The 13,957-nt window shown below is 36.7% G+C and overlaps 1 protein-coding gene across 3 annotated transcripts in view; it reads right to left on the bottom strand.

The window, feature by feature from the left end:
* Positions 1 to 13,931, bottom strand: part of AKT3 (AKT serine/threonine kinase 3) — a 397,863-nt gene extending 383,932 nt beyond the window's left edge. Inside the window, exons 1-2 of one of the 3 annotated variants that reach the window (XM_027122450.1) lie at positions 13,674 to 13,931; positions 3,325 to 3,482 (exon numbers count right to left, since the gene is read on the bottom strand). In XM_027122450.1, the coding sequence (XP_026978251.1) occupies positions 3,325 to 3,370 (46 nt within the window). In that variant the 5' untranslated portion in view covers positions 3,371 to 3,482; positions 13,674 to 13,931. The remainder of the gene's footprint in view (positions 1 to 3,324; positions 3,483 to 13,673) is intronic. The other 2 variants (XM_027122451.1, XM_027122452.1) reach the window with 2 other exon arrangements.
* Between the last annotated feature and the right edge of the window lie 26 nt (positions 13,932 to 13,957).

The following is a 13,957-nucleotide window of genomic DNA, read 5'->3' as shown; positions in this document are numbered from 1 at the left end:
TAGCAGTATTATGTACATAATCATAATATGGATTAATGCTTTTTAGAATCAGCAAATATAACTATTATAAACCTTAAAAATATAAAATCAATGTTACAGTTGACATAAAATGGGAAGGGAATGTGGAATTCAAGGGAAAGATTGTGAGGGGTACTAATTTTCCTCAACTTATAAAGTGGCAATTCTACTTTCTAGAATTAACGGTGCAAGTGCTAGAAGTTTAATCACAAACACCAAAAAATAAACAAATATCAATAAAAGGAAGAAGGGCAAGAATAGGCATTAAAAGTTTAAATTCTTCATTTTTTCACAATGAAGATATACTAGATTACTTAAGATTCATCAAAAATAATGTTTAGCATATTATATATAAAACTGGGATAGAGCTTCCCTGGTGGCACAGCAGTTGAGAGTCCGCCTGCCGATGCAGAGGACACGGGTTCGTGCCCCGGTCCGGAAAGATCCTACATGCTGCGGAGCAGCTGGGCCCGTGAGCCATGGCCGCTGAGCCTGCGCGTCTGGAGCCTGTGCTCCGCAACGGGAGAGGCCACAACAGTGAGAGGCCCGCGTCCGGCAAAAAAAAAAAAAAAAAAAAAAAAAAAAAAAAAAAAACCTGGGATAATAATCAGCAGAAGAATTAAAAATAGAAAAGGTCTCTCTGAGGAAAGAAACTAGTTAGAAGAGGTAGAGTTACTTTTCATTCTATACCTTGTGTACTATTCAAATTCTTATACTTATATGACTATTACATCCCAAAATACACACACACACACACACACACACACACACACACACACACACACACACTCATTACAATCCCCATTCACTAAACAATTCAGGAAAAACACTGAGAAATTCTTTTTCATTTTTCTATATTCCATGCACTATACACCAAACTTCTATTTTGGTATTTCAAACAAGGCACAATTAATTAAATAAGACTCAAGAACCACCCAAAACCTTTGAAAAAATGTGGTGATAGTAATAGCTTACATTTGTGTTAGAACTGCCAAAACACATCCACACCCACTATCTCATTTAATCCTCACAACAGTCTTGTGAGAGCAAATTTTTGAGATTAATAAAGTAAAACTCGGGCTTCCCTGGTGGTGCAGTGGTTAAGAGTCCACCTGCCGATGCAGGGGACACGGGTTCATGCCCCAGTCCGGGAGATCCCACATGCCGCGGAGCAGCTGGGCCCGTGAGCCATGGCTGCTGAGCCTGCGCGTCCTGAGCCTGTACTCAGCAACGGGAGAGGCCACAACAATGAGAGGCCCGCGTACCGCAAAAAAATAAATAAATAAATAAAGTAAAACTCCAAAAGGTTTAAGTTATTTGCCAGCCCCCCCCCAACAAAATAGGAAAAATAATATAAATGTAATGGACAAGTTAAAAAATTTTTTAAATAACTTCTATACAGCACTGAAATGTGAAAATGCTTTCCAAATGTATAATATGAGAATAACATGAGAAAAATTAAACAACAGTACGAATAGCCACTTTGGAAAACAGTTTAGCAGTTTTTATAGAGTTAAACATACACTTACCATATGACTCAGTAATCTCATTCTTAGGTTAATACCCAAGAAAAATGAAAACATATCACACAAAGACGTGCACTCAAATGATCACAGCAGCTTTATTCATAACAGCCAAAAACTAGAAACAACCCAAGTGTCCACCAACTGGTAAACAGGTAAATTGTGGTATGTCCAGATAGTGGAATACCACTCAACAAGAAAAAGGAACAAACTAATGATATATACAACAACATAGATGGATCTTTAAAGTATTATGCCATGTGAAAGTAACCAGACACAAAGGACTACATATTGTATGATCCTACTTATATGAAATTCTAGAAAAGCAGAATTATAGTAACAGCAAATCAGTGGTTGCCAGAGTTCAGGGAAGAGGACTGACTGTGCAGGGGAATGAGGGAACTTGCTGGGATGATAGAAATATTCTATATCATGATTTTAGGGTTTGTTACACTAGTGTATAAATTTAGCAAAATTCATCAAAGTAAAAATTGGTGGATTAAAATTGGTGAATTTTATTGTACGTAAATTACAACTCAATAAGGCCAATTTTTTTTTTTTTTTTTTGCGGTACACGGGCCTCTCACTGCTGTGGCCTCTCCCGTTGCGGAACACAGGCTCCGGACGCGCAGGCTCAGCGGCCATGGCTCACAGGCCCAGCCACTCCGCAGCATGTGGGATCTTTCCTGACCGGGGCACGAACCTGTGTCCCCTGCATCGGCAGGCGGACTCTCAACCACTGCGCCACCAGGGAAGCCCAATAAGGCCGATTTTTAAAAACTCATTAACACATAATCATATTTAACTATTGACAACAGCTTTTTAGCCTAAGTATTAACTACGGAACTTCAAAGAATATTAAAAATCACTAAATTATTAAGAGGTAACTTTTAACCAGAAAATAGATATATGAGAACTTAAAAGCTCTGAGAATGTAGCCATCTTCATCCTACTGAATTTGGCCATGTGGATAAACAGTAGTTGCCTGGCAACTAATCTAAACTCTAGTCTAGATTTCTAATAAACACACTGACTACATAAGCAGGTGATCTCATGGAGCATAAACTAAGCTTTACATTGAAGAGTTCCTTTAGTATTAAAAAATAATAATGCATTTGAATTATTTATCTAAAGTATTTAAATAACTTTAAGAAATAATAATTATTTCTTATTAACAAGGAATAATAAAAGTAGATCATGAAAAATTAAAATATGAAATTAAACATACATACACACACACACACACACACACACACACACAATCCCTTTCCTCATACGGTCTTTTACTTCAGGACTTTACTTATCTAACTATGGGATTACTGAATCCATGAGTTTGTGAGTGAATCCTTCCTTTTTACTACTTTAAGCCCTTTCCCTGCCACCGCCCAAACTGGCTCAATATAATTGAATACTTTTATTTATATATTTACATGTCTTTAAATGCATACAAGTTAGATACTTTTCTAGATATTAAATCATTCTAAAGACACCTCTCTGGATTGTAGAATCTGTGGACAATACAGAAAAATACACCATGAACTTTCTGTAACATCCATGCACACAACATACCAGAAAGCCAAACCTTCTTGATTATAAATGATCAAAATCAAGAATTACAAAGAATTCCTAACACATATGTTAAATATCATTTCTATCTTAGTGGACACAGTATGTCACAGTTTACTTTGTTAACAGCATCAGAAAAAAATATCAACTTCCAGGACACCACTTAGTGTTAGCACACTTACCAACCATATTATTTTCAGTTTTGTTGAACACTTACCCCTCTTCTGAACCCAACCTTCTTTCACAATGGTAACATCGCTCATGATGGCGCCCCTCTGAGCCCCCAACTTGGAGAAAAGGTACTTTGTGATACCAGCTTTGGGGTTTGGATTCTCTGCTGCTGCTGCCCTTCCCACTCTCTAGTGATGACTCAGCCTGGAAGGAAGTATTGAAGAAAGAATTTCTTTTTTTTCCATTCTTGCAACTCACACAGCAATAACAAACAACTAATTCTTTGTAAATGTCTTCAACTGGCCTGACCTCACATAAAAGTCTAGCTCTTCAAACTGGGGAACTTATTTATTAAGTAGTTTTATAATGAATGCACTTCCCTGGTCTTGTGACAGAACTTCAAAGGACAGTGAAACTTTTAACCTACAAGGTTGCAACAAAAAAATGTGTTAAGAAAACCACTGTCACACCTACACAAATAATACAGAAAATTTCCTTGGTAATGTGTGTTTGAGGTGAAAAGGGAAGAGAATGAAAGTGAGGTGGACTAAAAGTAAATCTCCATGTATGTCTAGTTTCAAAATCTCAGTAAATTTAGAAATAGTATGGCAAAGCAATTGTGAATGTTTTTAATTGCTGGATTTTATGTAAAAAACAATGTGCTAAGTAACCAACATTTATCTATGCTTACTCTGCCTTGTTCCAAGAAATATTTTAGGTAGATTACAATAAATATTATAAATCATATAAAATCAATTATTTTTTAAAGTAGATGGAGTGAAACAAAGGGAATATGAAAGTGGGAAAAAGTATGGAGTATTCAGGACATGTCAAGAACTATTACAGGTGCTTACATCTATTATACAATTAACTCCATTTCATAGATGGGAAAACTGAGGCTCAGAGATTAAGTGGCTTGCCTGATTTCAACACAGCTAATGAATGATGGCACCAAGATCTGAACCCAATCTACCTGATTCCAGAGCCTGCATTCTTATTGACTTAAGATAAAAAGAAGCCAGAGTAAAAATCTACATATTTGTGAAAGGTGGACCACAAATTTAACTTGAAGCTTTCAGGAAGCAATACAAATAAGGAAATACAATCAGTTTCAATATTTACAGTATCCATAAATATTTTAAAAAAGAAAAAAAGAAGTTGTTCAGAAGGAAACAATTGTTCTAGGACAAAAATCTGAAATTTAACCCATAGGTCTTCATAAGATACCTTGTAGTGTAATAAACAAAAGCCCTCAAAAATATCCTCACATATATACAGCAATACATATGAGCTTTACTGGCTATTTCTTATTGTCCCTCTCAAGCTAAAAAGGAAAGTGCCAAGATAAAATTGAATTAAAGCATTTCCACAGAAAGGAATCAAAAAACGTGACCCAGGAACCCAGGCATAAATTTCAGATAACCAGAAAAATGGATGTATGGACTATATAACTATACTATTTTCTCAAATATGGTTTTAATAAATAGTGCATAGGAATAAGTTCAAGGTTAGACTTCCTAGCTAGTATTGAAATGAATTACAGTTCTTTTTCCAATGCAAATTAAGTACAGAGCCTAATAATTTAGCAGTCAGGAATTAAGACTACCATTCTCTTAAGAAAAGACTGACAAAGTTTATGTGGCTGAATAGAAGACCAGCCCACTCATGTGCCATGGGGCTGAGGGCAGCAACTACAGGCTGGAGCAAGACTGTCCTCAAAATCATTCAGAGTCAAAAGGAATATTAGAATCTCGGTGTATTCTCCCAAAATATGTTTGACAGAATACGAAGAGAAATTCCAGAAAAATAAGAAGAAAAAGAGGGTTAAAAAAAGAAAAAAAAATTATTTGGTCAAGTAAGTTTGCGAAATTCTATAAACCATGTCTTTCTCTTGAAACAACACTATTACCATATTAAAGGTACAAAATATATAATGTATAACCTTATTTATCTCAGCAAATCCTAAACTTACTTGAACACACAGGGCTTTTTTTTTTCCTTTAGTAACATGTATTGAAATCCAGCGGAACACACTGTGAAAAACAGCCATAGGAAATGGCCACATAATTCAAGACAAGACCCATTTCACCATTAAAAACAGGCAAAAAACAAAAACAAAAAAGCTTCCAGTAAAGAATCAAAACATCATTTTAATTTGATTTATGTAACTTCCTGAAGAACTCAACATGGTCAACTGGCTACTTAATATGAAGCTAGATAACTGAAAGGGTTAACTCTTTAAACAACATAAATAATTACAATTAACCCTTGAACAACATGGGTTTGAACTGTGCAGGTCCATTTATACATGGATTTTTTTTCAATAAATACAGTACCTGCATTTTCATTTTACAGATCTTTAAACTAAGTGTGGGGAAAAGTTTGTGTTCAATTAGAGACCACAATATGTAGAATCAAAAGAACTAAAGTTTGAATCCTTATTTTATCCACACTGTTTCAGCTTCCTGCCCTTGGATAAGTCATTTACCAATTCCTTTGTTTTTGAGACAGAGATAGCAGTAGGCAGATTTCTGACACTGGGGTTGGGATGAGGGAAGCAACCCACCCCAGTACTGGTCAAGAGTCAACTGTATAAAGGGAGTTAAATATTAGGGACACTAGTGCAAAATGATGTCTTTAAAAGAACTGCACTTAGACCTTCTCTTTGGTAGTACTTACAGCAAGAGGCCTCACATCTATTAAGCCATTCTTGGTTTCTGACTATAAAATTGTATACTCTGGGTAAATGAAAATTCGTATCTTAATATCCTTGGGATTGGAAAGGTAAGAGATCAGCGACCAACACTTAGTAATAAACAAAAAATAATACACATCCAATAAACATATACAGAATATTTTCCTATTAAAATAATTTGTATTATAATACCCTTATATAAAACACTAGAAAAACAAAAGTATTTCCAAAATTGGTTCTATTTTTTTTTTAAGTGGACATTTCACTGAAAGAATCTTAAAGCCAGAAGGGACCCTCATTTTACAGTTGAGGAAACAGAAATCAAGACAGATAAGTGACTTGCCCAATGTCATACAGCTACTTTATAAGAGAATCAAGACCACAAAAACAGGTACACACTTTCCACTAGCACTGCCTCTTCAGGACAAAACAATATATTGAAATATTCAGATCAACCCAAAATCAATGAATTCTATTTTATAAAGAAACAGTTTCCAAAAACTAGTTTTTTAGATAAAGATGTTTATCAGTGCCTAAACATTTAAACTTTTTAAATGTATATTAAATCAACAGGACAAAATTTATCATCTTCAATAGGGCCAGTGAACCAGGTACTACAGAGATGGCTTTATCCATTTTGCATCTTAAAATGTTACCAAATTCCACCCATATTCATAATTTTCAGCTTTAAAATTGCTCGGGTCACCTCTGGCTAAAATGATACATTATTTGAACACAATTTAAAAGACGTTCAAAGGTATACTACTCTAGGATTATGATCAATAAGCTAGAAATAAATGCTGTCTTTAGTACAGAACCAATGCTATCGACTCTCAAGCAGTAAACTATATTCTTTGATCTACTTTTCCTACAGTGGCAACACTCTTGCACCAAGTCAAATACACTCTCCCACTCAGTCTTCCATGTTACTAAAAACACTAATCTGCCAAATGATGAGCTGTACTTCAGGCATGTAATCTGCTTCCTAAGGTAGAGTCCTACAGTCCTAACTTCTTTAGAAATGTGTTCTATCCAATGAGCTGTAAGAAAGAAAATTTGGTATATTTTTCTTTTAAACCTATTGCGTTAAACATTCATTGCTGGGTAATCTAATTTTTCCCATTCTTATAAAAAATTTCATACAAAATTCTTAGTAGATTCAATTTATAATTCACACAAAGCAGTTACACTAAAAGTATTTTCATACAAAATTGAGAATTTGATAATGATAATAATTACATTTGAATGTCATTTTACAATTTACAAAACATTTTCACATCTTTTACCTTATTCAATAGCATTATTATTTAGTAAAGCAATTTAATGCTGCCTGGCACATAAGAGATGCTCAACAAATATGGAATAAATGAATGAATGGATGAGTGAAAGAACAAAGATGCAGCTTTAGATACCTAATAAAGACGAAGCAAATTAATACTGTAAGTCGACAGAGAATGGTATGAAGCCATGGTAAAAACAAACCTAAACTTAAACATTATGGAAGCACCTACAAAAAAATAATTAAAGTTGAAATAAATATTCTTCCCTATTCATTAAAGTATGTTTCCTATTAATTTTAATGCCTAACACACATTAAAATTATCCTTTTTTCTCGACTTTTTGTTGAGATGGTCAAGTTTCAATTCCCAAACAAATCAGGCATCAACACTGCCCAAAATTATCCATTATGGGAGGAAAAAGGGAAAGAATAGGATATTTTCTTCATGATACTTTTAAGAATTTTTAAAAGATATCTGTTTACTTACAGCAGCCAACCATTCAATTTTAAGCAATAAAGTTCTTCAAACATCTGTTTAAAATATCATTCGCGCAACATTATATATATATATATATATATGTATATATATATACACATATACGTTCATTCAGTCAACAAAGATGTATTGATTATCTACTCTGTGACAAGAACTATAATTGAGTATACAGGGGGCAAGCAAAACTAAGTATTTCAAAACTCTTTTCCAAATCTATAATAATTTGTTATCAAAGTGCTTTCACATATATTTTCTCATTTAACTCTGAAACAAATTTGTGCAGTAGCTATAACATCTACAATTTTGAACCTAAGAAGACAGTAACCAATCAATAACGATGACATTTCCTCACAGTTACCATAACAAGTTAGTGACAAGTAACTACTTCTTCTATCAGTTTGTTATGCTTGCTACAAAATAACACAATATGAGCTTTGAAAAACATGTACAACATTTGTGAATAGTTCTGAACATTTTTTTCTGTAAAAAATTATACTTCAGAAGTCCAGTAAAGCATGTTTTCAAACAAATTAAAAATTAAATATAACTACTGCATCACAAACGAAATTATAATAGAAGACTAAAAGTTAAGTTGACATAAAGTTAAAAAGCACCCCAAGCAATTCTATTTTATAAAGAGCAAAATTCATAGGTTAATAATTTCCTGTATGTTAATTTCTAAGTTAAAAGCCATGATACAAATCTATAATACAACCTTCTATAAACTACTATACATTTGGCTATAATTAATACTATGTAGAATATACTTGCTCTGCACCCACATTTTTTATATACTTTAGGTACGCTAGCCAAACTAAAGTAATGAAGAACTGATATCCAAATACAATAGAAAGTTGCTACTCTGAAAAACAATGATGGTCAAGGGTAACCATGGTGTAATTCTATGATATTTACTGATTTTAAAAAATAGGTGAGACTAATGTATGCCATAATAAATGCATAAGGCTAATGAAACTTTTAAAAGGATTTGAGGGAAAGGAAAAATAGTGGAGTGGAAGGGAAATTCAAGGTAACCTGATCGCCACTTCAAATAACTCTAAGCCAGTCTGTCCTTTTAAGAGTTATCCTGCTAAAAACATATCATATAGGGAAGTGAATCATACAAACTATATACTTTGGATACCTTTCCTCTCTTCATACTACAATACACTTTGTGGATTTTCTTTCAACTCTTTCCATATAGATATCTTCACTGTTTCACACTATGGGAAAATACCTGAATAAGCAAAGGCAAGATTTCTAACTTTCACACAAAATATCAGTTATTCTAAATTGCCAATTCTTAAAAATCAGCTTTATAAACTTTGAAATATGCATATAAAACCATAAAGCATTTCCCCCCCTCTTCCCTACCCCTGTTTAGGGCATTTGCCTGCCATTTCAACCAACACATCTATTATTAATCGAGTAAAAAAAAACAACTCATGCTGGGTGATATATTTAATATTCTAATTTGAAACAACTAAGAAAATGCTTATTGGATTCTTCTGGCTCACCTAAACCACTGAACAAGCTCCTGACAAATTCACCCCTACATTTCTCATGTAAAATGTGGCTTGTCTCTATTTGAAAGCACTTATGTAACAACACACGGACAGGTTAAGGGTTGCTACTAAAACAATCTTAGTTGCACAGTTGGCCATATTTTTCCAATACACCTGTAAGATCCTTCTAAAATCTGACTCAGGGACCTCCCTGATTATAAAACAAAAAGAATACACACACACACAAATGTCATTAATCAGCCTGACAGATTTTACTCCTGATTAAACTGAAAGTTAACCAGTAGGTATGGAATCCTGTAACAAAGTTCATTACAATGGTGCATTAGAAAGAGCACAGGACAGGACAAGAAACTTGGGTCCCTATTCCCAACTCTGCCCGGCCCAGACTAATGCTGTATAAGGCCCTTTAATTCTCTGTGCCTCAGTTTCCTTAGCCATAAAAATAAAAGTATAGCATTAGATGAACTCTAAATAGCTCTTATTTATGGTTCTTCAAGTTTAAAGCTACTGAGTATCTATTTCACTTATAGATGGCATCTTAGGTGATAGTATCCTGATTATACACAGTTCCTGTCCTCAAAAGGTTAATATATAGTTGAGAAGATAAAACATTCAAACATCAATTCCACTCAGACAAAATTTGGACTAAATTCCACTACTGGCAAAAATACCATCTTCCTCCCCCTCTCATCCCCTAGACTCCCAAATATAGTCAGAGGTTTTTTCAATTAACATAGAGAAGAAAAATTCTCATTTGAAAATCTCCCAATGATTTCTTCCAATAATTTTTTTTTACTTTTCCCTCTGAATATTAGCAAAATATACCCACTTAAAAGTGTGAAATATCTGTAATTGGTGACAAATAAATATAAACAGAGTACTGAAAAGAACTAAAAACCAAATCTGCAGGTCAAGAAGCATACACCAATTTACCTATCGACTACCATTTGGAGATTTCCTGGCAAAGGAAATGTTTACATCTAACATGTTCAAAGACTATGGTGCTACAATAAAACATGTAAACATCTGTGGCATTTAATTCAGCATTTGAAAGAAATGAAATTTTAGAAAAGTTACGGATCAGTCAATATGTTTTACTATATTATCTTGATTTCTGTGGAAATTATACTATACAAGTTTATTGAAATTTAGCATTGTCATTGTGAATTCTAATAATAGGTACAAACAGGTTAGGACAAACACTGAAAGAAAAAGTGTTTCAAAATTACTAAAGTTAAAATGAAACAAAATTTTACAATGCCAGAAAAAGTATTTTCTCCTGTGAAAATCACTTTCAAAAGTGTAACAGGCTATTGTGAAGATTAAATGCATTTATACACGTTAAGCACATATAACAGTACCTGGCACATGCAAGCACTCATCAGGCACTGGCTAGCATTAACTCTAAATTGAATGTAGCTCTATCATACATAAAAGACCATGATAAAACATGTAAGTTAACATCAGATGATTCAGGCAACTACAGAAAAGTACATGGTGTACGAAAGGAACATTTAGAATTCTGATGCGCACTCTGAAACCTGGAGTAAAAGAGAAATTTTAAATAATTTAAATACTCTAACACAAATCTACAAAAATTAATCATGTGCATTGATTTATATTAACTTAAAAATAAAAATGCAAGTCAAATTACACGACTGATTTGGTCAAAATGAAATGATTTCTTTTTCTGTCTTGCATCTTATGTTAGTCATATATTTTTATGTTAAATATTTTTTAGTGCTTGAAACTTAATCTCACTATAAAGACTAGATCCTATCAAATCATGCTAAAAATCCAATTAACACATCATTAACAATTGCCTTATCTTCCCAAGGGTGAATTATAGTACTAAAAGATATAACAACAAAAGAAAGTATAGCCATCTTTTCATAAAAATAGGCAAAGTTTAAGTAAATTCTAAACTTCCACAAAATTAATTTGTAAAACCAGTTCCCCTTTTTAAAGAAAACTAAGTAGTTGAAAATTTCCATTGAATTTTTTGTAAGAATGTCTCATGTTTAAATAGAAAGCTAGAGTTTAAAAAACCTTAAATCCTTACTTTGCACAAGACTCTATGCTAAGTACATGTGTCCCATATGTTTAACGAAAACATGTTTAGATTTGCAGTGATTATGAAAACAAATTCACTGTCTAATAGTGGTGATCTTCTGGATGAAATGTAAATAGTAAAAGTTTTTAATCAAATCAGTCCCTACCACACAGTTCACACTCTAATATTTGTTGAATGAATGAATGAATGAAATCTTATTTAAAATATTTTACAGCCATTTAAGTTACATAAACAAAAACATCCAAAGCAATATTCTGACATACACAACTTAAACTAAGAGTCAAAGTAAAAATTAATTTTAAGTTGGAAAACAATTCACTAAAGTAATCATTACAGAACGGCTAAAAGTAGGAGACAAAATGAATACAAATAATAGTTTCAAAAATTTTTTGCAGAATTACTTTAGACATTATTTTTCAAACACTCTAAGAATACATACTGCAAATACACGGTACAAACATAAAACTAAAACTTTACATTCACCTAACTTCCAATGTTGCCTCATTCGTGTGATACATGCACTTCCCTCACTTTAAAATTAAAAGCTCAAACCAGTCAGATATTGGGATAAACCCTAGTGAGAAAAACAAAAAACAGGTCTTCAGATGCAATCTCACTGGTGAACTTTCAAAGTCAAGACTATGTATCGGCAAAGGAAAAAAAATCTACAGTCCTGACTTCTATCTTGCAAATAATTGTGCATCCTGTCATACACCTTAAAGCTAGTAATACTAATAAGTAGATATTCCAATAAAAGATGTTTTCACGTTTTAGACAACCACCTCCTGTAATATTCCTATTCATTTACACATATTTCGCCATGACAAGTTCTGAAGACACAGTTTCCTAAACCATCTTTATGGAATTCTTCCTCCTTTGGCTTTTTCAACTATTTTCCAACAATGCATAACCTAATTTAGTGACTTTCCATCAAAAACAAAGCCCAGTAGTTGTCTAATGATTTACAGTCCACTAAAAGATATTACATGACCATGCTTTAGCAAAGATGGAACATATATCTAAATTGATGATTTGAGGCAGTTGCCAACGCATTAACTACAAAAAAAGGCACTATTCCACATTCTTTAGCTTCATGATGAACTAAAAAAGTGTGAACATTTTATTGACACCAGTAATTAATATAGATACCTGGGTTTCACTGTTGAATTTCTACTTGGAAACGTTATCCATTACAAACTACTGGGCTTTCAACCAATTACCACACTGGTGAAACGTGTTGGTTTTATTTTCATAACATTATTTGATGGAAGAAACGTGAGTATGTCAGCCTTGACTTATGGGTAAACATTTCCTCTGCTTTCAGAAGATAAACAGTAAATACCGGTATTGAAAACAGGGCCCCAAAGAAATTCAATCTAGCCTAACTGTAGATTCCCGGGAAATCCCAAACAAGGGGTGCCCCCGCCTAGGAGTCAGGGTGAACACAGCAACCAGCTCCGCTTCAACTTTGGGCTCAGAAGGGCCCCACTAGCATCATGGCTGATGCAGACCGATGCGCAGGAGAAGGTGGACTAGGAAGAGGCTGGTTTGTTTACTTGCAGCCAGAGCCGCCGCCGCCGCCGCCGCCGCCGCCGCCGCCGCCAGCAGCGACAGCATCACTGGATCCGCCAAAGCCAGCATCTTCCGTACATTTCTATTCTTAGCACACAACTCCGGAGCGGATCAAAACCCCACTACTATTAAAAACACAGACAAGCACGTTCCCCACCTCCCACACACCCCCACCCGACCAGGGCCGTCTCTTCCTGTGCGCCGGCGGCGAAGTGGGGGGGGGGGCGGTGTGGAGAACAAGACCCCGGGGGGCCGTCGCATCCCTGCCTTCCCCCACCCACGCGCACACAGCCCCCTCCCCCACCCAAACGCCCTGACACAGGCGCTCCCCGCGTTACATAACCCCGCCGCCACCCCAGGCCGAGCGGGCCCCCTCCCCTAGCCGCCGGCCGGCGAGGAGGGTGAGCGGGCTGTATCGAGAGTGGCGCAGAGACCAGAGGCGCCGGGCCCGGGCGGCCCAGACCCGGACCGCATCGCTAGGCCAGGAACACCCTCCCCGGCCCCCGCGCACCGCCGCCTCAGCTTCCCTCAGCAAAGTGAGGGGTGCGGTCTGTCCGCGCCGGGCATCCCCGGCCTCCGCACCCGCATCCCAACCCCAGCCCCCTGCGACCCAGCTCCCGCCCACGCCCCCGGCGCGGTGACAAGCCGGACACCCCCACCTCATTCACCCACCGCCACCCCCGCCCGAGGGGGGTCCGGAGGGAGAACAGGCGCGGCGGGGAGAGGGCAAGAGTGGGGGGCGGTGGCTGTTACCTGCAAAGGCGGCGGCGGCGGCCCCGCAGCTGCTCGGGCGGCGGCGGAGGATGGAGCCGGGGGGCGGGGGGAGGAGAGGGGGCGACTCGGGGGTCCCCCTCCCTCCTCCTCCCCTCCTGTCCTCCCCCCACCCCGCAGAGCCTCTGGCCCCCCTGGAGCCGGTGTGGCCGGCGGGAGGGCAGGCGGCGGGCTGCAGGGGAGGGAGGGAGGGAGCCGGCCGGGCCGCGGAGCTGGAGCGGGAGGAGGCGGAGGCGGAGGCGGCGGCGGCGGCAGCGGCGGCGGCG

This window comes from Aethalodelphis obliquidens, unplaced genomic scaffold, assembly GCF_003676395.1.
Source record: "Aethalodelphis obliquidens isolate GAN/ISIS:26980383/991018 unplaced genomic scaffold, ASM367639v1 scaffold24, whole genome shotgun sequence".
In the NCBI taxonomy this organism is placed as follows: Eukaryota; Metazoa; Chordata; class Mammalia; order Artiodactyla; family Delphinidae; genus Aethalodelphis; species Aethalodelphis obliquidens.
This window is presented reverse-complemented; position numbering and strand designations above follow the sequence as displayed.